Source organism: Mirounga leonina, unplaced genomic scaffold (genome assembly GCF_011800145.1).
Source record: "Mirounga leonina isolate KUSES-001 unplaced genomic scaffold, KU_Mleo_1.0 Mir_104, whole genome shotgun sequence".
NCBI lineage: Eukaryota > Metazoa > Chordata > Mammalia > Carnivora > Phocidae > Mirounga > Mirounga leonina.
This window is the reverse complement of record NW_023270231.1, coordinates 6,189,033-6,214,783: the sequence shown is the minus strand read 5'-3', so window position 1 is coordinate 6,214,783 and position 25,751 is coordinate 6,189,033. Positions and strand designations below refer to the sequence as shown.

Here is a 25,751-nt window from a genome sequence, read left to right as displayed (position 1 = left end):
TTATCATGGAGATTAAATAAAGAAACACATATACAGTACCTGAGACAGTGACCAGTGCTTACTATCCATAAATTGTGAGTATATCCTTACCACCTTCTATTTTCCATTGAAATTATTTGTGCCTATTTTGCCTCCTCTAATAAGATTATTAATTCCTCAAGAGCAAAGGCCTACCTGTGTCCCCTTGGTTTTCCCCATAGTGCTATGTGCAGAAGGAAAAGCAAGGAATATTTGATTGTTGGACAAAAGAATCATTTATTGCTATAAGAGACATTTATTGCTATAAGAATCATTTATTGCTATAAGGACGCCAACAGAGGGGTCTAAACGTGCTATGGACTCCAAGGGAGGAAGATATGCCCTTCAGTCAGATTATTCCAGCTATTGGATACCTCCAATAGCTGGTGGAATAGTCTACCAGGCTATACAAAATCTGACTGCTGCTTACCTTCCCAGGTTCATTGCTGCCTCTTCTCTCTCCGGCTCTCTATCCTTTAGCCAACTGGTGTATTCACGTGAACAGAAAGAAAGCTGAGTTCATTGCTGTTTCATGGCCTTTGCATCTGTCCCTCTCCATGACTGACCCCTTCCCATCATTGGATCTCAACTTGCATGTCACTTTGTCTAAGAGAACTGAAGATCCAAATGAAATAACCCCACAGCTTCCCCCCATCTAGTCACACTCCAGCATGTCACCCTCTTTGTTTTCTGTAAAGAACCCCTTAAAATTATCTGTCCTTTTAAATAATTTACTTGGATTAATGTCTCTCACCCTCCACGAGCACATAAGCCCAGGCATGCAGGGATCTTGTCCATCTTGATCACTGCTATACTCCAGTGCCTAGAGCACAGCAGGGGCTCAATGGTGATAACGGAACATGAGGATCAATATTTTATTGATTTGTGCATTCACAAAAAATCATTGAGGAGAAATAATTGTGTAGGGAATTGTAATTCCTACATCTAATTGTATAGGGAAGCTCAAACAAGCCAATAGGATGCCCAGCATATAAAAATGGGGTGGGATTCACCCTACATTGGGAAAGAGCCTCTTCTTGTCCCGCAGGTCATAACCGAAGACGACTTCCGGCGATGGGCCAGTTTCCGGTGTGAGGCGGAGGCATCCCTCGACAACCGAGATGAGCTTCTAATGGAGACCGCACAGCATCTGGAGAATCAACTCACTTTACTCGGTAGCTAAAAATAAGTCATCACTAAATTTTTAAAAATCAAATAAAAAGGAATGCTACAAGCTGTAGAGGGAATTCTTGGCCCTGACTCTGACACTGCTGCAGATGTGTCTCAATTAAAAGCCTTCCCTGGAGTGCCCTTCCAGGTATTTGTCACAAATGGTGGGGATATCCAATCCAGACTCCACAAGCCACTTTCTGAGGACGCCCAGGAGCATTCCCACACTTACTGCTGGGTAAAGCCCAGGAGCTTGGTTACTTCTCCATTTATTCAAATGTTTATTGAGCACCTACTATGTGCCAAGTAGCATGCTAGCCACTGGGACAAGGGAACAAGAACCATAGGCCCTATCCTCTCAGAGCTCAATCTAGCAAGGAAATTGGATGATTAAACAAGGAATTTCAACCAAGTGTCATGAGGGCTGGGCTGGAAGACTTATCTGGTGGTATAGTAGCAAAAGTAGAAGTTGCCAACCTAGACTGGGGCCAAGGAGAGCTGGAAGGCAGGAACTGAGCAGAGCAGAGGAGCTGGTCAGACAAAGGAAAGAGTTTTCAGGCAGAGGAAGGGGCCTGAAAGAAGAGCTAGATGTGAGACAGCCCGGACAGGCTAGAAACCCCAAGGTCTGCCGTGGCTGGACCACAGAATATGGGAGAGAAAGCTTCGCGTGACCCAGGCTATGAAGGACACATAAATCATATGCTAATGGTTTAGAGAGAAGGGAGTAAAAGCAGCGACAGACTCATGCTTTACAAAAAACTGCTGCTGTATGGGAGTTTGATTGATACACTGAGGTAAAGAGGAGAAGCAGGGAGACCAGCTAAGAGATAGTCTTATGTTTCTGTGAGAGGTAAAGCATTACCCAGGGGAAAGGAGGGGGCTTTGTTTATCAGGGTTAATCACCTCACAGCTCGGAGAAGAATCTGGAAAAGGCAACACCTGATGCATGCATGTGCTGACCACATGGCTAAAGCCTTCTTTTCATCTTGGGCAGCAATGTTGAGCTGGGAATGAGGGCCAAATCTTGGTCTTGTGCTGTGTGCTCAGGGACCCATCCCCTCACCTCCCTGAGCCCTAGCTTCTCCTCCATGTAAATCAGACTGCTCCAAGCTCTCAGACAGGCAGGGGTGCAAGGGGAAAGAGCCAAGATTGCTGTAAGAAGACAGTGATGCCTTTACATATTAAAGGTAGCAGCAAGATTTGGCAGGAAGGGTGACAAACAGGGGGAGACCCAATCCCCACCTCCTTCAGCCTTTTCTTTTCCTGTGTTTTGACTCCAGGGCCTTTGCCTGCTGCCTCCCAAAGCCTCTCTGAAAGCTGGCCATGAGAACTTATTTTAACAGGAACCAGAAGGTAGCCAGGTCAGACAGCTCTCTCCACAGACAAGGCCACAGAATATCATCCCATTAGGGCACATGACTCCCTCCTCACCCCCCTGAGGTTGCTTTTGTTTCAGGGAGCCCTTTGGTCTCAGTAAGAAGTACTCCTCAGCTGGTTCTGCATGAAAGAGAACATGCTTGTCAGGATCCATTGGCTTCCCTTTCTGGGAAGGACTTTCACAACCTTTCTGTTTCATTTTTTCTTTCACACAAATAAATGTGTTTTTCCTCTTTTCTCCTTCACTCTGCTTCCCTGTAATATAAATCAGCTTCAGAATCTCACCTTCCAAAAAAAAAAAAGAATCTCACCTTCCAGGTTAACCCTTGGAGGGAAAGACAAGGACTGAACCATCATTTTTCATGGGGTTGTTTGAGCATTTGGACCTGCAATACAAAAGAGGCACATTTTGGAATAGAGTCATTATTTTTGTTCCCTCAAGGTGGCTTGGGGAGGAGAGGATTGGGGCTGGGAAGAGATTTCATCTTACCACCAAGAATCTGCCATGCCGCTAAAGCTGCATTGCATTCACACTAGGTCCCACACTGTGAAAGGATCTTTTCAATATGCATCCAGTGTAACTGCTTTGCCAGCCTATTGTCACTAGGGATTATTGAAAGAAATGAAATGCCTTGCTCCTGCCCAGAGTAAAATGGGTAGCCATTAGTCTGTTGTCTGAAGTGAATCTCAATTTAAATGCAGATTAATTTATGCTTAACACTTAGCAACTATTGGATATTTGGGCATATATTCATTAGGGTTGGTGCAAAGCTTGAGATCGTTCAAAAATTATAGAGTCTGCATATTTAATTCCAAGAATATTATCAAAAACCTGAGTCCCTATTCTGCCATGAGCTGTTACAGAGCAAAGTCTCTCCACTTCTCTCCATTTCCTTGCTGCTAGACCCACCCAGGCTACTCCACCACACCCCTGCTCAGCCTCTAATCTCATCCTGCTTCCCCCAATCTCCAGTCCTTCTCTAGAATGATCTTCTAAAAACTCAGAACTGATCCTGTCACTCTCCTTAACTCCCCTAAATAGCTTTCTTATCTACCAAATAAATCCGAAATCCTGTAATGCCCTCACAAGGCTCTGCATGATCCAGCAGCCTTACCTCCCTTCCTGGCCCAATCTTTCACCACACTCTGCCTCCCTTTCTGTGCCTTCTTCTACTCTGACCTCTGGGCCTTCATACACGCTCATCCCTCTACCTGGAATTCTCTTCCTTTACCACTTCTTGGCTTATCTTCCGGGTCTGAGCTCAAATGGCACTTCCTAACAAGATTGTCCCTGATTTTCTAGATGAAGTTCAGGTCTCCTAGTGTATGTTCACCTGGCACCCTGGGCTTTTCTTCTCCTATAGTTCAGTTATAAATTCTTTTTCAACAAGCTTTTGAGTTGCAAGAGGGTAGAGACAGGCTCTGTATCCTGGGTGCTTAGGACAGCCTAGAACATGGGAGATATTTAATAATCACTATCTGGCTTGATAGGGCTTTAGAGAACTTAAGCAGTTTTTCACTCTAATTATAAGCTCTTTGATCACTCTAGGAGCCACTGGGATTGAAGACCGGCTACAAGAAGGGGTTCCAGATACAATCGCTGCTCTGCTGGAGGCTGGGATCCAGCTCTGGGTCTTGACTGGAGATAAGCAGGAGACAGCAGTCAATATTGCCTATTCCTGCGGATTGTTAGATCAGACTGACACTGTTTACTCCATTAATACAGAAAGTCAGGTAAGGCCAAAGTAGGGACCAGATGTCCAAGTGCAGAACAGCCCCTAGGCCAACAAGAGATAGGCTTATGGGTGGGATTTGGGTACACAGGGAAGCACCCCTACCCCTGAAATATCACTGAACCTTGGAGCTCAGAGGTCCCCAGAAGTCATCCACCTCATCCCCATGTATCATTGACCAGTTTGATTATATTACATTTAAGTAGTACATGTTAGAAAGTTTTGATCTTCCAAATTCCATCCGTGGCCCAATCTCCGCATTTTACAAATGAGGAAACTAAAGACCCTTGAGACTAAGTCACTTGCCCAGGGTCACCCTGGTAGTTTCTAACAGAACTAAATCTATAACACTGTCCTCCTGCCAGGCCAGTGCATCTGCATTATACCACATTATTTGTTCACAGAACCCCAGTTGTTAGTTTCTTATACTTTGGATTAACTCTCCCATTGAAAAAGCCCCATGTAAGTTAAAATGATTCTGAGTTTAAAATTTCAGCTCCAACTTATATGTCAAATTGGTTTCCCACAGAATAAAACCTGAAGGGAATTATTCATGAGACCAGTATGTTTTGATGGGAGGAGAGAGAGAGAAAGAGAAAGGGAGAAGCAGAGTCCTAAAACTGCAGTTTTCAACCCCCAGTAGGTTGTGGGCGGCAGGGGATGGGGTTTGGAGAAAGGACTGTGTAAAGTCTGAGGAAGAGTATTCAAACTTATAATACAATTTTATATTTAGGAGAAAAAAATCTATTTTCATAATGCAAACTGAAGAAAGTGAAGTTCCAGCATCTTGGCTGATGAATATGGGAAGTAGGCACTGAGATGTATGCTCCCACCAAAAGGAAACAAGCAGGAAAAGCACCGAATTGGAGGGTGGTGGGAGGAGGGCCCTGGGAGACCTAGGCGTACCATGGGGGAAAGGATGGAGAAGAGGGAAGAAGACAGGAAAGAACAGCACAGAAAAAGGAGGCAGGGAAGATGCTGGAACCTCACTCTTTCAGTTTTGCTTAAGACTGATTGGGCCCAGAATAGAAGTTTAGGAGGTTTAAATCTGGTTTTTATTCCATAAAGAATCCACATACACACATTTTTTTAAAAAGTAGTGTATACTATGAGTAATGCCTGAGGCCCTTTATAAGAATTGGAAAAATCACTTTCTTGTCCAGTGCACAGATTATGTTATGATTAGATTAAACCCCAGTGAATTTTCAAAATGAAAATAATCTTGGGGAAATCTCTGGCATTAATATTATGCTTAGGAAAGAAAGTAATTTGCTGCTTACTTGAGTTTTTGATCCCTGTAATAACATTGATATCTGCCTGCCCCGCTTGCAATGGAAATTCTATTTGCAATGATTATTTCGCTCCAGGTGATTCCAGAAGGAGGACACGGGAAAACTTCTGAGTCAGTCAACTCAAGAGGGATAGAGTGGGCTTTTGTGGTTTCTGTTAAATGCAATGCATTTCTCTAGGAAGCTGAAGATGTTTAGCAATTAATTAGCCAACGATCCTAAGGAACAGTGGGTCACATTTCATGTTTTGTCAGTCACTTTTGACTCATTTAAAGCTGTCTGGGACCCTCTCAGATAGTATCTGAAAGTTAGGTCCTGTCCACACCCTGAGCCCACTAAACCTCTAAGATTAGTCTTTCTCACCCCCTTACCAGGGAAAAAGTGGTGGCTACATGGATATTTTAAGCCAGAAACTGGGGAAATCCATTCCAAATCTCCGATTTACTTAAACCCTAGTTTAATGTAATTATATATTCAGTGAATAATCCCTCCAAGGGTTTTAATCTGCCTAACTCATTATAAATTAATATAGGGCTACTGTTTCTTTGTTATGTACCTTAAAGCTATAAGCAGGTCTCTAGACCTCAGAGTTCACATCCATAAAATGAGAGAATTACTAACCCATCACTGAAAGGGCTGGTCTGTCAAGGAATTTAGAAGGGACTAAAGTATTAGATAGAAACTAATAACAGTAAGGATTATTATCATTATTAGTAACATATATTGAAAACTTAATATGATCCAGGTACCATACCTCCCTAAACTTCACCCTCCTCATATGTAAAATAGGGATTAGAAAGATTTATTTCAGAGGCTATTGGGAGGATTAAATAAGATCACAGAAAAAAATACTTAACAGCACAGTATTTGTGTTAGTTAAGAAATTACTCCAAAATTTAACGACTACAAACAACCAACATTTATTATCCCACAGTTTCTGTGGGTTAGGAGTCCAGGGGCAGCTTAGCTGGGTACCTCTGGTTCAGGGTCTTTCTGGAGGCTGCAGTCAAGCTGTCAGTCAGGGCTGTGGGCTCATCTGAAGGTTCAACCGGTGGGTTGTTTGGGCATGGAGAGAAGGCCTTCTTCCAAGCTCACAGACATGATTGCTGGAAAACTTCAATTCCTCACTATGTGGGCCTCTCCATAGAGTGGCTTCCTTACAACATGGCAGCTGTTTTCCCCCACAGCTAGCCATCCAAGAGAGAGGGAAAAGAGTGCCAAATTGGAACCCATAGTCTTTGTATAAGCTAATCTGGGAAGTGACATCGCATCACCTTTGCAGAATTCTCTACATTAGAAAGGAATTTCTAGATGTGGCTCACACTCAAGGTAAATGATTACACAGGGGCATGCATCCCAAGAGGGCAGGGATCATTGAGAACCATCATAGAGGCTCCCTACCACAATACCGGGCATATACTAAAGGTTAAATGAATGGTAACTATTGTGGTTATTATATCACACTTTGAAATAAGTAAATTCAGAGATTTTATTTTGAAACTTATATCTCCAATGACTTCCTGCAGCCATATGTTGGAGAAATTTATATAATATGTGCTGGCCCCAACTCCCAGCAAGGACTGTCTTGATCTCTTTCCCAGATAAATGTCTCAGGCATAACCACCCACTCCTGGAACTACTTCCTGTCACCCCTCTACGTTCTGGGCATACCCTATTGCTTGCAACACTCAATTTAGCATCCCCTAAGGGAAGACTCAGGAATGATTAACTGCAGTTGTACTCACTCCAGAATAAATGATTCCAAATATTCTCAGAAGCTTCTAGATCAACAGTCCCCAAACCTATCATATCAGAACAATCTTCACAATTTTTGCCTAAAACCACATATTACCTGTTCTGTTTTTTTTATTTAATCATTTCATTGAAATTGACTGACTTTAAACACTTAAATTTATTTTTAGAATTTTTTTAGCACTACAGTAAATGAAAATCATCTTTGCCATGGGTAAAAGAACACTGCTAAATAAAGATCATGTGGACAAAATCAGAGAGGGAGATAAACCATAAGAGATTCTTAATCATAGGAAACTGAGGGTTGCTGGAGGGGAGGAAGGTGGAGGGATGGGGTAACTGGGTGATGGGCATTAAGAAGGGCACTTGATGTAATGAGCACTGGGTATTATATGAGACTGATGAATCACTGACCTCTACCTCTGAAAATAATAATATATGTTAATTAATTGAATTTAAAATTTTTTAAAGTTTATAAAAAAATAAAAATCATGTGAACAAAACAATGCTATTAAAATTGATAATACAGTTGACTGCCACAACTTTTCTCTATCTTTATTTGAAAGTAATATTGCAAAATCTAAAGAGATACTAAGGATATATTTAGAACCAAAATGTGACTTTCTCTCTGATATAATTAAAAGTAAAAGGAAAATTGATAAGAGCAAATAAGTTCTTCAGTATGTTTCAAGGTAAACATCAGAAGAAATCAGTAGGAAGTTTCTTTACATCAGTAAGATGTTCACATTCATAGTCAGTTTTAACCAATATGACCAACACATTCATACCAACAGATAAACATACAATGTATTTTTTCAATTAAAAGCCAGAATTTGATTAGTAATGATCTGCCTCCACTATAAGTTGGATGAGTTAGGGCAAGTTACTAATGATTTCACTGTTTCAATTTCCTCATCACTCAGTTTCCTCGGGAGAACTAAAAGGACTTGTGAGAAATAAAAAGCACTATACCATTATGACATTTTCATTATTGACCATCACATTCTATTTTTATTAGCTTATACCATCCTTCAATCAGTCCCCATCTTGCTGAGCTACTTCCACTCCCATTCCCTAGCTATCTCTATTTTGCCATTAATTTGCTTTAAATTAATATTGCTTTCATGCCTTTTTAAATACTGTAGAGAAATGAGAGAAATCAGAGAATGATTCCTGGGTAATATCTGTGGTGGTAGAGTTTCATAACTATTTTACTAAAGGATAAAGTGAGAACTTTAACCTACATTTCCAGTGTTGCTTACTAATACCATATTTATTATTCCAACTCTATAGGAAACTTGTGAATCCATCCTCAACTGTGCACTGGAAGAAGTAAAGCAATTTCATGGACCACAGAAGCCAGACCACAAGCTCTTTGGATTCTGTCTACCTTCTGAGACACTACCCCCCACCTCAAGAGCTGCAATTCCAGAAGTTGGATTGGTCATCGATGGGAAGACATTGAATGCCATTTTCCAGGGAAAACTGGAGATGAAATTTTTAGAGTTGACTCAGTATTGCCGGTCTGTCCTATGTTGTCGTTCCACCCCGCTCCAGAAGAGTATGATAGTCAAGCTGGTCCGAGACAAGTTGAGCGTCATGACCCTTTCCATAGGTATTCATCATGCTGAGATGTGGGTGCAGCTTGTGAGGCTGATCTGACAAGAGACCTGGACCAGAGGTGGGAGGTCATGTATCAAAGTCGAGATACCCAGGCTGAGGATCACTGTCTTAGACTGAGAGAGTTCAAAGTGACAGCAAAAACGTGGCAGCCAGGAGATGAAGCAGAGGCTAAGTAGAGTGGGAGAGTGAATCAAAGTTCTCAGGATTAGCAGGTCACTAAGAAAAATTAAGACTTGAATGGAGGTTAAAGCCAGAAGGAGCCTCAAATTCAGAACATTCACATAACTCAGTAATATACACTCAGGCCAGTTCAGTTCTGGGATACAGACCATTCCCCTTTTGATACTTAACACCTGGCATAATAATATAAACCTCAGGTGTTTGTGGATTTGACATTCTGCTGAGTGCTGATGGATGGTGGGGAGATTGTAGAAGTTGAGCCTATCCCATATGTTCGTTCCTACATACAAGGCCCAGCACAGAGCATACGCTCAACAAATGCTGACCTGTTGGTTGTTGAAAAAATTCCTCATAGGAGACTAAACTTTAATCGTGGTTAAGGCAGAGAAATAAAAACTGTACCTACATCAAACCCTCCAGGAACAAGCAAACCTGGTTTATAAGAATCTTCACAATCTGGTTTCCACTAACCCTAAGGCCACATCCTTCACCACAGCTACTGTCCATTCCCCCAACAAATGGTTTCCATATTAGACAGTAAAGATATAGGATATTTCCAACATCACAGAAAACCTATATGACAGTGCTGGAGGCTGTGTATTTCCATGCACTAACCTCCAATTTCCTGAAACACCTTAGTTCATTAAATGGGAACTCAGTGTGACTAAATGTTCCTCAACCAAAAAAAAAAAATCAGTCAATCCCATTTTCCTATATTCAGAAACAAAATTGAACACCATCCCTGTCCTTGGACACCATTGACAATCTGATGATTTAGCTGTCCAGACATTCCAATGGTCTTAATATGATAAATATTTAATGGTCTTAATATGATAAATATTTTAGCTTATACTGAGTTAGGAAAGGTAGCAAACATCTTCATGCCAATGCTCCTGGGCCCCTTCCCTAGCTGGTTTACCCATAGAATCTCTATGTTGCTCAAATTCTCCATTTGTAACATTTGTGAAGGTCTTTTTTTGTAAACTGTAAAGCACTGCCCCAGCCTCACTCACGGTTGTATTCCCAATATCTAATATTGTGCCTAGAAAAAAGACAATAAACATTTGTCAAATAATAAATAGAGCTTCTTATCAAAGAAGAAAAGACCTCTATCAGGCCAAATACTGTAGCAATGACTTTTCCTATAGGACTATTCAGAACAATGTTAAAACTATTCAGTTATGTACAAATGGTGATACTTTAGAGCCATTCGTGTAACACCCTTTTCATTGTCCTGCAGCAGTTAGACCAGGAAGACAACTCATGATCTCTCTCTTTTCAGGTGATGGAGCAAATGATGTAAGCATGATTCAAGCTGCTGACATTGGAATTGGGATATCTGGACAGGAAGGCATGCAGGTATTCTTCTCATTTCTTCCCTCTCCTTGATCCTTATTGGAGAGTTATGGAATTCCCCCACAGTGTTGGAGGAACTTCTCCCCAAGACCTTTGCAGAATTATCATCTGAGAGTCACAGAGCTTCCATGCCTATACATAATCTCCATCACTATATCCCTGCTGCCCAGTCCCTCTGATACAGAGGAAAATTGAAGGATGCTTAGCCTTTTTTTTGGGGGGGGGGGGGCCAAAAACGTGGTTTTATTAAAGCATGGGGAAAAGACCTGTGGGCAGAAAGAGCTGCACCGGGGTCATGGGGAGTGGCCCATTATATACTTTCAAGTTGGGAGGGGGCTACAGATAGCATAAGTCTCTAAGGAATTTTGGAAGCAAGGTTTCCAGGACCTTGAGGGGGCTTAGCTTTTTTATAGACAGCCAGCAATACCTGTATTCTAATGCCAAAGAGTACCCAACCATTCAGGAAGGGCTAAGTTTTCCACTGACTACATTCTTCCCCTCTATAACCTCTACCCACATCCAAGAGTGCAGTGCCCTCCATGAGCAGTGACAGATAAAAGAACATTTGAAAACATTTTTCAATTGCCATTTTAGTCTTGATGGCCAGAATGACATATAAATTATAAGGTACACTTTATTTTTTTTTGCGTTATTTTTTATTTTATTATGTTAGGTTAATCACCATACATTGCATCATTAGTTTTTGATGTAGTCTTCCATGATTCATTGTTTGCATATAACACCCAGTGCTCCATTCAGTACATGCCCTATTTAATACCCATCACCAGGCTAACCCATCCCCCCAACCCCCCTCCCCTCTAGAACCCTCAGTTTGTTTTTCAGAGTCCATAGTTTCTCATGGTTCGTCTCCCCCTCCGATTTTCCCCCCTTCATTTTTCCCTTCCTACTATCTTCTTTTTTTCAACATATAATGTATTATTTGTTTCAGAGGTACAGGTCTGTAATTCATCAGTCTTACACAATTTGCAGCACTCACCATAGCACATACCCTCCCCAATGTCTATCACCCATCCACCCCATGCCTCCCAACCCCCATCACTCCAGCAATCCTCAGTTTGTTTCCTGAGATTAAGAATTCCTCATATCAGTGAGGCCATATGATACATGTCTTTCTCTGTTTGACTTATTTCACTCAGCATAATACCCTCCAGTTCCATCCACGTTGTTGCAAATGGCAAGATTTCATTCCTTTTGATGGCTGCATAATATTCCATTGTATATATATACCAAATCTTCTTTATCCATTCATCTGTCGATGGACATCTTGGCTCTTTCCAGAGTTGGGCTATTGTGGACATTGCTGCTATAAACATCAGGTTGCACGTACCCCTTCAGATCACTACATTTGTATCTGGGTAAATACCCAGTAGTGCAATTGCTGGGTCATATGATAACTCTATTTTCAACTTTTTGAGGAACCTCCATACTGTTTTCCAGAGTGGCTGCACCAGCTTGCATTCCCACCAACAGTGTAGGAGGGTTCCCCTTTCTCCACATCCCCGCCAACATCTGTCATTTCCTGACTTCTTAATTTTAGCCATTCTGACTGGTGTGAGGTTTTGATTTGGATTTCCCTGATGCGGAGTGATGTTGAGCACTTTTTCATGTGTCTGTTGGCCATTTGGATGTCTTCTTTGGAAAAATGTCTCTTCATGTCTTCTGCCCATTTCTTGATTGGATTATTCTTTGGGTGTTGAATTTGATAAGTTCTTTATAGATTTGGGATACTAGCCCTTTATCTGATATGTCATTTGCAAATATCTTCTCCCATTATGTCGGTTGTCTTTTGGTTTTGTTGACTGTTTCTTTTGCTGTGCAAAAGCTTTTTATCTTGATGAGGTCCCAATAGTTCATTTTTGCCCTTGCTTCCCTTGCCTTTGGTGATGTTTCTAGGAAGAAGTTGCTGTGGCTGAGGTCAAAGAGGTTGCTGCCTGTGTTCTCCTCTAGGATTTTGATGGACTCCTGTCTCACATTTAGGTCTTTCAACCATTTTGAGTCTATTTTTGTGTGTGGTGTAAGAAAATGGTCCAGTTTCATTCTTCTGCATGTGGCTGTCCAATTTTCCCAACATCATTTGTTGAAGAGACTGTCTTTTTGCCACTGGACATTCTTTCCTGCTTTGTCGAAGATTAGTTGACCATAGAGTTGAGGGTCTATTTCTGGGCTCTCTATTCTGTTCCATTGATCTAGGTGTCTGTTTTTGTGCCAGTACCATACTGTCTTGATGATTACAGCTTTTTTTTCACATTTTTTTATTATGTTATGTTAATCACCATACATTACATCATTAGTTTTTGATGTAATGTTCCATGATTGATTATTTGCGTATAACACCCAGTGCTAATAGAGCTTGAAGTCTGGAATTGTGATGCCACCAGCTTTGCTTTTCTTTTTCAACATTCCTCTGGCTATTCAGGATCTTTCCTGGTTCGATACAAATTTTAGGATTATTTGTTCCATTTCTTTGAAAAAAGTGGATGGTATTTTGATGGGGATTGCATTGAATGTGTAGAGTGCTCAAGGTAGCATTGACATCTTCACAATATTTGTTCTTCCAATCCATGAGCATGGAACGTTTTTCCATTTCTTTGTGTCTTCCTCAATTTCTTTCATGAGTATTTTATAGTTTTCTGAGTACAGATTCTTTGCCTCTTTAGATTTATTCCTAGGTATCTTATGGTTTGGGGTGCAATTGTAAATGGGATTGACTCCTTAATTTCTCTTTCTTCTGTCTTGTTGGTGTATAGGAATGCCACTGACTTCTGTGCATTGATTTTATATCCTGCCACTTGACTGAATTCCTGTATGAGTTCTAGCAGTTTTGGGGTGGAGTCTTTTGGGTTTTCCACATAAAGTATCATATCATCTGCAAAGAGTGAGAGTTTGACTTCTTCTTTGCTGATTTGGATACCTTTTATTTCTTTTTGTTGTCTGATTGCTGTGGCTAGGACTTCTAATACTATGTTGAATAGCAGTGGTGATAGCGGACATTCCTGCTGCATTCCTGACCTTAGGGGGGAAGCTCTCAGTTTTTCCCCATTGAGAATGATATTCGCTGTGGGTTTTTCATAAATGGCTTTTATGATATTGAGGTATGTACCCTCTATCCCTATACTCTGAAGAGTTTTGATCAAGAAAGGATGCTGTACTTTGTCAAATGCTTTTTCTGCATCTATTGAGAGGATCATATGGTTCTTGTTCTTTCTTTTATTAATGTATTGTATCACATTGATTGATTTGTGGATGTTGAACCAAACTTGCAGCCCAGGAATAAATCCCACTTGGTCGTGGTAAATAATCCTTTTAATGGACTATTGGATCCTATTGGCTAGTATTTTGGTGAGAATATTTGCATCCATGTTCACCTAGGATATTGGTCTGTAATTCTCCTTTTTGATGGGGTCTTTGTCTGGTTTGGGGATCAAGGTAATGGTGCCCTCATAAAACGAGTTTGGAAGTTTTCCTTCCATTTCTATTTTTTGGAACATTTTCAGAAGAATAGGTATTAATTCTTCTTGAAATGTTTGGTACAGTTCCCCTGGGAAGCCATCTGGCCCTGAGCTCTTGTTTGATGGGAGATTTTTGATGACTGCTTCAATGTCCTCAGTGGTTATAGGTCTGTTCAGGTTTTCTGTTTCTTCCTGGTTCAGTTTTGGTAGTTGATACATCTCTATGAATGCATCCATTTCTTCCAGGTTATCTAATTTGCTGGCATAGAGTTGCTCATAATATGAGCTTATAATTATAAGAGTTGCTTATAATTGTTTGTATTTCTTTGGTGTTGGTTGTGATCTCTCCTCTTTCATTCATGATTTTGTTGATTTGGGTCATTTCTCTTCTCTTTTTGATAAGTCTGGCCAGGGGTTTATCAATCTTGTTAATTCTTTCAAAGAACCAACTCCTAGTTTCATTGATCTGTTCTACTGTTCTTTTGGTTTCTATTTCATTGATTTCTGCTCTGATCTTTAGTATTTCTCTTCTCCTGCTGGGTTTAGGCTTTATTTGCTGTTTTTTCTCCAGCTCCTTTAGGTGTGGGTTAGGTTGTATATTTGAGACCTTTCTTGTTTCTTGAGAAAGGCTTGTGTTGCTATATCCTTTCCTCTTAGGACTGCCTTTGCTGCATCCCAAAGATTTTGAACAGTTGTGTTTTCATTTTCATTTGTTTCCATGAATTTTTTTAATTCTTTAATTTCCTCATTGACCCTTTCATTCTTTAGTAGGATGCTCTTTAGCCTCCATGTATTTGAGTTCTTTGTGACTTTCCTCTTGTGATTGAGTTCTAGTTTCAAAGCACTGTGGTCTGAAAATAGGCAGAGAATGATCCCAATCTTTTGGTACATGTTGGGACCTGATTTATGACCTAGGATGGGCACTAGAGAGGAATGTGTACTCTGGTGCTTTGGGATGGAATGTTCTGAATATATCTGCGAAGTCCATTTAGTCCAGTGAGTCATTTAAAATCTTTATTTCCTTGTTGATCTTTTGCTTAGATGATCTGTCCATTTCAGTGAGGGGGTGTTAAAGTCCCCCACTATTATTGTATTGTTGTCGATGTGTTTCTTTGCTTTTGTTATTAATTGGCTTATATAATTGGCTGCTCCCATGTTAGAGGCATAGATATTTACAACTGTTAGATCTTCTTGTTGGATAGACCCTTTAAGTATGATATAGTGTCCTTCCTCATCTCTTATTACAGTCTTTCGTTTAAAATTTAATTTGTCTGATATAAGGATTGCCACCCCAGCTTTCTTTTGGTGTCCATTAGCATGGTAAATGGTTTTCCAACCCCTCACTTTCAATCTGGAGGTGTCTTCGGGTCTAAAGTGAGTCTCTTGCAGACAGAATATCGATGGGTCTTATTTTTTTATCCATGCTGATACCCTGGGTCTTTTGATTGGGTCATTTAGCCCATTTACATTCAGGGTAACTATTGAAACATATGAATTTAGTGTCATTGTATTGCCTGTAAGGTGGCTGTTACTGTATATTGTCTGTGTTCCTTTCTGGTCTATGTTGCATTTAGGCTCTCTCTTTGCTTAGAGGACCCCTTTCAATATTTCTTGTAGGGCTGGTTTCATGTTTGCAAATTCCTTTAGTTTTTGTTTGTCCTGGAAGCTTTTTATCTATTTTAAATGGCAGCATGGCTGGATATAGTATTCTTGGCTGCATATTTTTCTCATTTAGTACTCTGAATATATCATGCCAATCCTTTCTGGCCTGCCAGGTCTCTGGATAGGTCTGTTGGCAATCTAATGTTTCTACCATTGTAGGTTACAGATCTCTTCTCCTGAGCTGCTTTCAGGATTTTCTCTTTGTCTCTGAGACTCGTAACTTTTACTATTAGATGTTGGGGTGTTGACCTATTTTTATTGATTTTGAGAGGAGTTCTCTGTGCCTCCTGGATTTTGATGCCTGTTTCCTTCCCCAAATTAGGGAAGTTTTCTGCTATAATTTGCTCCAATGTACTTTCTGCCCCTCTCTCTCTCACTTCTTTAATGTTGTTTCATTTTATGGTATCACCTAGCTCTCAAATTCTGCCCTTGCAGTAGTTGTTTATTTTTCTCAGCTTCTTTATTTTCCATCATTTGGTCTTCTATATCACTAATTCTCTCTTCTGCCTCATTTATCCTAGCAATTAGAGCCTCCATTTTTTATTGCACCTCATTAATGGCCTTTTTTATTTCAACTTGGTTAGATTTTAGTTCTTTTATTTCTCCAGAAAGGGTTTCTCTAATATCTTACATGTTTTCAAGCCCAGCTAGTATCTTTTAAATCGTCATTCTGAACTCCAGTTCTGACATCTTACTAATGTCGATATTGGTAGTCAGTACTGCCTCTTGTTCTTTTTTTTGAGGTGATTTTTTTCCATCTTGTCATTTTGTCCAGAGGAGAATAGATGAATGAGAGAACAAAATGCTAACAGGGTAACAATGACCCCAGAAAAAGATACACTAAACAAATCAGAAGAGACCTGAAACCAGGGGAAAAGAAAGGGAAAGAAAGAAACAAAGATAAAAAAAAGAATATGATCAAATATGGTCAGGCTGGTGAATAGATAAGTGTCACACACTAGATTTGGGGCATCTTTTGGTCTGTTAGAAGAAACTGCCTCCCAAAATTTTAAAGAACAGCTTATATATATGTACAAAAATAAGGGTAAATACAATGAAGGGATGGAATATGACTGTAAAGATGAAAATTATAAAAGATTTTATAAAAGGAAATAAGTTGTTTGAAAAAAGAAAGAAGAGAAATTTTTAAAAAGGAGAGAGAGAATGTGATCAGGCAGGAGACTAGAACAAAGCCATACACTAGAGATTTAGGGTATATTTTGCTCTGTTAGAAGAAACTGTATCCCAAAATTTTAAAGAAAGAACAACTTATATATATACCAAAAATAAAGTTAAGTACTATGAAGGGATAGAATATGGCTCTAAAAATGAAAAATAAAGATTTTTTAAAAAGGGATTGATAAGATGTTGGTTGAAAAAGGGAAAAAAAATTCAAAAAAAATATAAAATTTAAAAAATTAACTTTGAAAGACTAAAGAATCATGGGGAAAAAGCCATGAATTCTATGTGCTGTATTCCCCTAGCACTGGAGTTCTGCCATTCTCATTGATCGGTAAACTTGGTCTTGGCTGGCTGTTCTTGCTGATCTTCTGGGGGAGGGGCCTGTTGCCGTGGTTCCCAAATGTCTTTGCCAGAGGCGGAATTGCCCCACCCTTGCCAGTCCGGGCTAAGTAATCTGCTCGGGTTTGCTCTCAGGAGCTTTTGTTCCCTGCAATCTTTCCGTACAGTTTTGGAGGATGAGAGTGAAATGGTGGCCTCCCAATCTCTGCCCCAGAGGAGCCGAGAACTTGGGGGCCCGCTTCTCAGTGCACCCCCAGAGAAAAGCAGTCAGTCACTCCCGTCTCCCCGGTCTCCAGCCGCACTCTGTGCTCACGCGGCCTGTTACCAAGTGTTTCTATCTCTGGCACCCGACTCGGTGTGGAGTCTCCAGACCCAGCAGATCCCTGCAGTGCACTCCCACGCTGCTCCTCCTGGGGGGGGGGGGGAAGGGGAATCTCCCCAGATCTGCCGCTTGTTGGGTCCCTGCTGGAGGAGCAGTGGCCCGACCGTGCTGCGGATCACGGTGTATGGCAACCCCGAGCTGAGAGCCCACTCCTCGGCTCCACTCCTTGGCTCCGTCTCTGCAGCCAGCTTCCCCACTCTGATACCTGGGAGTCTGCCACACTCCAGCACCCCCGGTCTTCCTGTGACCCTGAGGGTCCTAAGACCACATTGTCCCACGAGGGTTCCACCCCCCGCTTAGCCACTGGAGCGACGTCCCTCAGCAGAGCCAACTTCTAAAAGTTCTGATTTTGTGCTCCGCGGCTCTATCACTTGCCAGAAGCGGCCGACAGAGGCCCCCGCCATCTGTCCTCCCGAGTATCGCCTCGGATTCACTTCTCCGCCCGTCCTACCTTCCAGAAGGTGGTCGATTTACTGTTCAGAGAGTTGCTGCTATTCTTTTCTTCAATCTCCTGTTGAGTTCATAGGTGTTCAGAATGGTTTGATCCCTATCCAGCTGAATTCCTGGAACCAGGCGAAATCCAGGTCTCCTACTCCTCCGCAATCTTGCTCCTCCCTATAAGGTACACTTTAATAAGTGTACCTAGTGGAGTCAAAATTCAGGTTGGGACAAGCATACTAACTTGAGCTGCTAATGTTTCCTACTAATATAGACCCCACTTTGTGGCTCTGAACCATTAACAACTGTATTCTCACCACTGGTGCAGACAGGAGGCATTGCCTAAATTTGTTGGTGAGGATGAAAGAACACAGTTACCTTTTGAGTATCTACCATATGCCAGCACTGTATTAGGCACCTCACATTTATTACTCCAATTAATTTGAACAATCACAACCCTGTGTGTTAGGAATTATTACTCTCTCTTTTTCAAATGAAATGGATGCTGGGAAACTTTAAACAGCCTGACCTACCAGGGTCTATAACCAGGCACTTCCAAACCTCATACTTTTAAGAGTACCATGAACTATGTCATGTTCTGAATAATCCCAAGGGCAGAAAGCATATTTCAGCTCCATGTAAAGGAAGAGCTATCCCGCCATCAGCTCCATCTAAGAACGGAACAAATGGTCTGCCACAGGAGGCGACCAAGGGGGTTGAGAGCATTGAGGATTGCTTGCATGGAAGCCCCTACTTTCTGGTTAGCCATCACATCTCTAGCATGGTGTCAACACATTTTAGGCCACAGTTAATGTTTATCAGATAAGGAGATGGAGGGACAGACTAGACCACTAGTTCCTTACGAGCTGCTTTCTTGGATTCCAGTGAGGTTTGGAGTTTCCAGAAGAAAGGATGGGTTGTCCAATTCCAAAGAACTACCTTAGGTGCCACAGAGTGACAGAGTTGGCCCTTCCAGCTTATGGACCTAAAACAAAGCATAGCCCTCGAGGGAGACTCTTTGGTTCATTGGTGGCCATGGATAGAAGCCGATGTCTCTGTTCTGCCCTCTCAGGCTGTTATGTCCAGCGACTTTGCCATATCCCGCTTCAGACACCTCAAGAAGCTGCTGCTTGTGCATGGCCACTGGTGTTACTCGCGCCTGGCCAGGATGGTGGTGTACTACTTCTACAAGAATGTGGTGAGTAGCACTATGGTGACCTGCCCAGGCCTTGGGAGGCCCTGCCAGGGGACCCACTCCTACCACAGTGGTAAGACAAACCAGGCTGGCCTAGATTTTGAATCCTGAAACTCTTTCCTACTAGCTCTGTGAACTTGAGCAATATAATTCACTTCTCTGGGTCTCAATTTCTTCTTTGGTAAAATGGGCTAAGACTCTCGTGAGCATTAGCAATACTGTATGGAAAGCACCTGGTACATAGAAGGCAACATGAGTGGTTACAAGCATGGCCTCTGGAGTTGAACGCATTTGGTTCAAATCTAGGCTCTTATATTTGGTAATGGCCTTATACCTTAGTTTTACCATCCATAAAATGGGGATGATAATAGTACCTTTCTCCTATATTTGCTAGAAGGATTAAATGAGAGCGTGTATATAAAGTTATTAGCATATAGTAATCATCCTATAAAGTCAGCCATTATTTTTATCATTATTGCTATTGTCATTGCTCTTAGATGGACTCCATAAATGGGATTTACTTTCTGACTACAAGAAAAAAGGACTTGAAGGATAATTAGCCTGACATGTATCTTAAATTTTCTCCCCAGATAGAGCCACCCCAATGCAAGAGCCAGACCCCACCCCTTGGGAGAGTACAGGTTTAAGACTGGAGTCCCTGGCTTCTGCCTGAGACTATGTATCACTTCAGCTTCCCCAGCCTTCCCAGCAGGGAATTCACAGAGGTCAGGACATTAAATGTCTAGTGGCAAAAATGTTTAGATTGGGGAGATCATCTGGGTTTTAGTCTTGCCTGACTCTAGCATACTGTGTGAACTTAGAAGAGTTACTTAACCTCTCTGAACCTAGGTTTCTTCATCAATAATATGGAGACACTTGGACTCCCTCTGTCCCTAGAAGTATTGTCAAGCGGCTTTAGTGTCAGAGCTCAGGAAAGCATGTAACTATACAGATACAATCATAGGAAGATAGCATTGTTTCTCCTAAAAAAATATGCTCATTTCTGTCTTGTTGATAAGGGCCCAAAGCAGGCACACACCAACTGAGCTATTAAAAGTGTCACAGGCTCTTATTTGAAAGCCCTTGATTAACAATGGGTATTGAAAGAAGCCAGAACATTGCTGTACTAAGGGAGGGAACGAGGGGCCCGAGTTTTCATTACCTAGTTCAAGGACCTTTGAATAATCCCCAAGAGTCTCCAAGTAGAATCTGATTCCTGTTTGCATAAGGAAAAAGGGAGGATTAAGAGTAGAGTGATGGCAGAGAAACGCATTAGCCAAGTAGCAGCTGTGAAATTGCATTCTGTCCCCTTGTTCCATTCTCCCAGTCCTGATTTAGGCACTGTCACAGTTGCCCTCACTCAAGAGTAAGCATTTTTGTGCACAGTTCAATGTATATGTAAATAAACAGCATGACAAAAAATAATGTAAATTCGATAAACTGGATGGTAATATTCAGCAAGTCTATGCAAACAAGTCACTCTATTTAACTTGAAACTCACTCTGAGCATGAGAGACTGTTTACTTAGAATTCAAAATTCCCGTTTAATTTTTTTTTTCTTGCCTCCAAAGGAGCCGTTCTTTTGAATAAGCACAACCCCTTCTCTGCATTAAATGTGTGAAATAGAAAAGGAAACGTTTCCAGCCAGCCATGCTTGCAAAGCTTAAATGGTATTGATTTCCAGCCTGGTGCCGTGCTTGAAATTGTGATACTCATGCCACATTATCTCCCCATTGCAATTAGAGGGTGGAGAGCTAGGACTTCCACATCCGAAACCAATTTCAGAGGGGATTAAAACCCTGCCTGCTCTGAAATTTGAACAATGAATTAATTACTGCACTGTAGCTTCTTGGGAGGAAAATGCATTCCCCCCGTCCCCCCCCCCCCCCTTGATGCTGTCACCAGGTTCCGGGAGCACCCTCGGAAATGCAAAGATTCCAGCCAGAGGAAGTGGAAGCAAGCAAGGTCCTAACAGGCCCTGCAGAGGAAGGAAACACTGAAGTGTTTAACTCCTCCAGGGTATTGTTGGGACAATAAAACAACAATTGATTTCATTTATTCAAATCATTCTTGAACATCTGTGTCCCTGCCTCCTGAGGCTGACAGTCTAAATCAGGGCTCAGTGAGCTTGTTCTGCAAAGGGCCAGGTAAGAAATACTTTTAGCTTTGTGGGCCACATAGCCCATCATACCTACTCAATGAAAGCGACTATAGACAACATGCAAATGAATTGATGTGGCTGTGTCCCAACAAAACCTTATTTATGACCAGTTTTGGCCTGGAGGAAGTAGTCTGTCATCTCCTGGTCTCCATAAATCTTGCTTCTCAAAATGTGGTTCCTGGACCAGCAGCATTAGCATCAGCTAGATGCTAGTTAGAAATGCAGATCCTCAGACTACATCCTGGAACTACTACCTCAGAATGGAGCTTTTAGTCAGAGCCCCTGGTAATTTGTATGAACCTCAAAAGATTAAGAAGTACTATTATAGGAAAAGAAGATGAAAATTTTTCAATTATTTTCTTAGGCACATCTCCCTCAAGAAGATCATGGTGCTATGGACATATCACCAGGAGATTCTTGACCTAATCAGTTTCCCTGCCAAGAAAGAGAGGCTTGACAAGCTGAGTTTATAGAAAATATTTTAGGCCGTTTATAATTTTATATCATATACTGTATCTAATTCCAAAAAGAGATGAAAGTGACTTATAGTAAAAACAGAGGCAATAGAGAAGTTAGAAGGGAAATTTATAAGAGTATGGAGCAGAACCACAGAAAGGAAAGAGGTCAGTTGCACCAGGAACCTGGGATAAGATGCTAAGTATTAAATGTCTGGTTAAAGCAAGCAGACCAGTTCTCCAGGAGGAACACACTCTCTTTGCTATAAATTCAGAGATCAATTTGTCAAGCAAACCTTTAGAAGAAGGTCACACAAAAACCTTCAAGAAACTGTCTTCTGTGGCATTTTTGTAGGAAATGAAAATTAACCTCCATATGGTACCTTTTTCTAACAACCCTTGATAAAAACAATATTAAATTATAATTCAGTAAGAACAGTTCTATGGAAAAATGAGCCAGTGATCTCCAAGCAGTGTTTTCTTGCTTTGACTAGGGATTAAAGCCCTTCGATACTGCCCATGTGTGAAGTATAAGGCAAGGAGGTCAGTAAATGCTAGTTCTCCGACACCCAGGTCACCAGAGTTCTCCATGCTACCCTTGATTGCTGTAGTGTCCTTGGTACTTAGCACAGCTGGTTACTGTTTGGCATAGCATCACTAGCATTAACATCCACCATCATCATCTATAGGGAACCTACCACATACCAGATGCTGTCCTCAGAACTTTGTGTATATATATAACTATGAGAGCTAAGTGTAATATAGGGGTTAAGAGCATATGTGCTAGAACCAGACTGAGTTCAAATACCAGCCCCACTCTGCTACTTAACAGCAATGTGGCCTTGAGTAACTTACTTAAGCTCTGTATCTCAGACTGTTCACCTGAAAAAGGGGGATACTACCTAACTCACAGGGTCATTATGTATATAAATGAGTTAATATGTGTGAGGTACACAGTAAATGCTTCATCAGTCCTGTGGGAATAGGGACAGTTATTATCTATCTATAGATGTGGTAGCTGAAAGTCAGAGGGGTTGCCCAGATCACAAAGCTAAATACGTCACAGAATCAGGATTGGACCTAGTTCTACTATACCCCAAACTCCCCAGACTGAATGTCCTTACTACTAAGGCATTCAGGGCCTCCCAGAGGTCCAAGCACCCTCTTCTCCAGTGGTTGTCAAATTCTTTGTGTGTTGTCTGCCGTCCGAGCATCTCTAGCACCATGTCTCAACATAAATTGTTCAAGAAATATCATGGGATGATATCATCACACTTGGCCGGAGAGTTTCAGACAGCCTCCAACACCAGCCAGGTCACTGCTCTCTTCCTCCTTTGGCTTAGACTATGGCTGGAGCTTAGGTGAAAACTAGGTCAAGCATTACAGAATCTACCAGATAAGCTTGTACAACTTAAAAGCTTCAGTTTGGAAAGGAAAGATTGAGGCTTGGTGTCAGAAAGGCCAGATCTACATTGCAAATATCAGAGGATGGCCTACAGCTGGCAAACTTGCTGCCTTGCTCCCTTGGCACCCATGGCAGAAACTGCCAATCACAGCATTCTGTGTTCAGTACTTTCCCCACTTATAGCACTTTAGGATGGATCCACCTGGCCTCTCACGGTGTAGGATAAACGACTCTGGACATTAGTGTTAGAGACTGAGCTATAGTCTCAGATCTGGAATTGATTTTAACAAGAGCATCCACTTCCCACATCCCATTTATGAGGGTGGACTCTGGAGCCAGAACATCTGAGTTTGAACTCCAATTTGTTACTTAACAGCTCTTACTGCCAGCCCAATGACTTGACCTCTCACTGAGGCTCAGTTTCCTCAACTGTAAAATGGGAGTACTCATGACTGCCTCATGGGGCTGCTAGGTGGACCAAATGGGTCAGAACAGAGCTTGGCACCTAGTAAGTGCTTTAGGTCTTTTTGTTGCTATTGTTATTGCTGTTGTTTCTATTAGTGGCCTCATCTGTAAGATGGTGTCACTTCCAGCTCTGGCATCCTAGGCTTCTACAGCGTCAAGTCACAGTTCCAGCCCCAAGTGGCCAAGGGTATTTGGTATAGTCACTCAGCCCATCTGAGCTGCTCAAGTTACCTATGTGTAAGGGAGATAAGAGTTACTCTTTCCCATCTTGCTGGAGAGGGAGAAGCAAGGCAAGTTTCTCAAGGGGAAAAAGAGAGAGAGGTCAAAGCCTCAAACAGCTGCTGAATGCTAGTATCAAGGGGACTTCAGTACTTCAAGTTCTTCTGAAACTCACCACGTCACGTGCACAAGTGGTGGTGGTTGATCTCAAGACTCAAAGTCTGCCCATAATATATTTCAAACCTACCTGCAGCACAGTAAACAGATTGAGTCCTCTCACTCCTTCTGACAGAAAGGTGCAAGGTCCAGGATATGTCAGGTTACCAGGATCTCTTTCAGAGCTAGGAAACTTCCCACTGGTCACCTGGGCAGAAAAGCCAAAGGATGGAGCTCCTTGGCTAGAAGATTCTCAGTCACAACTGTTATTGTACAATCCAATAGGAGATGGAAAAATGTTGGGAGTGATCAAAGAGAAAGAGCTTTGAAAACTCAGATGCTAGTTGTGTGACTTTCTAGCTCTGAACTTGGACAAGAGGTAACTGGGTATCTTAAAGCCTGATTCCTTATCTGTAGAATAGGGCTAATAACATTAATATTATTACCAAGATATAACTAATATATATACTATTTTTTTATTAGCAATAATCTTTCAAGATTGTTGGGACAAATTAGGTCTATTGCACATCTAATGTACTATATACTAAAATAGTATATATCACACACCTGGCACAGATAGAAGATTCAGTAATAATCATTGTTGTTACTAATATTAACATGTCCATATTATTACAATTCTAGAGACCCTCTTCAAAATAACACTGGCCCAGCAGTTAGGACATGAGCATTCTAGTTTGTACACAAACCTGCTGAATGATTTCTTACAATACCTTTCACTTTTTTGTGCCTTCAGTCACACAAGGCTGAGAAGTTCTAGTTCTAACTCTGGGAGCAGCAGCTTCACCTTGGTCAAGTCACGAAACCATATTACAGTGTGGTAGACAATATAATGACCCAGCCCATCTCAAGGTGGGGTGGTTTTGAGTGGGAAACAGCTTTAGAAAGCATAAAGAAACAGTTGGGGAGAAGATTTCTTACTCACCCTTCTGAGTTGCATGACTATTAGGAAAATATTGTGCAGAAAACGTCATGAAATTCTCTTCCCGCCACACTTCCTGCCCATGGTCCAGTCTTTCTATCATCCCTTCCCAGGAGCACCCCCTTCTTTGTCCACACTGCTGATCATAATAACGGCCTTTTGGTATCCCATGCCATGGTCTAGGTACTTCTGTTCCCATCTGAAAGATGGCAAGATGACATTCAGAATAGTTAAGCAATTTGCTCCAGATCACATAGCTAGTAAGTGACAGACCTGGAAATTCCAAACCAGCCTTTTCTGCCTCCACAGTCTGTGCTTTGAACCGGCATAGGGTACTTAACAAGTTGGTGCAATTCCTTTCAGGTCCTAAAGAACCCTCATAGTAGTATTATCAGCAGCTGCCGCTCTCAGGATTAGTTATCTCTGATACTTACACAACTCTGCATGGCACAAATGAGAAAACAGAAGCTCCATGTCAGCGTTGTGACTTGCCAGAGGCTCCTAAGCAGCTGCTGGTGACCACTGCCCGTGGGTCCTCACTCACAAGGCCACACTCTCTGCCTGCAGTGCTACGTCAACCTGCTCTTCTGGTACCAGTTTTTCTGTGGTTTTTCTGGCTCCACCATGATCGATTATTGGCAGATGATATTCTTCAATCTCTTCTTCACCTCCTTGCCTCCTCTCGTCTTTGGAGTCCTCGATAAAGACATCTCTGGAGAAACACTCCTGGCATTGCCTGAGCTGTACAAGAGTGGCCAAAACTCTGAGGTAAGATGGAGAGGCC

General features: G+C 41.7%; 1 protein-coding gene across 1 annotated transcript in view; it reads left to right on the top strand.

Annotated features, from left to right (window-relative positions):
* The window catches only part of ATP10B (ATPase phospholipid transporting 10B (putative)), a 113,636-nt gene that overhangs the window by 71,202 nt on the left and 16,683 nt on the right, over window positions 1-25,751 (top strand). Inside the window, exons 13-18 of the mRNA XM_035013732.1 lie at window positions 1,067-1,193; window positions 4,115-4,299; window positions 8,633-8,954; window positions 10,425-10,501; window positions 19,044-19,169; window positions 25,535-25,735. Of these exons, the coding sequence (XP_034869623.1) occupies window positions 1,067-1,193; window positions 4,115-4,299; window positions 8,633-8,954; window positions 10,425-10,501; window positions 19,044-19,169; window positions 25,535-25,735 (1,038 nt within the window). The remainder of the gene's footprint in view (window positions 1-1,066; window positions 1,194-4,114; window positions 4,300-8,632; window positions 8,955-10,424; window positions 10,502-19,043; window positions 19,170-25,534; window positions 25,736-25,751) is intronic.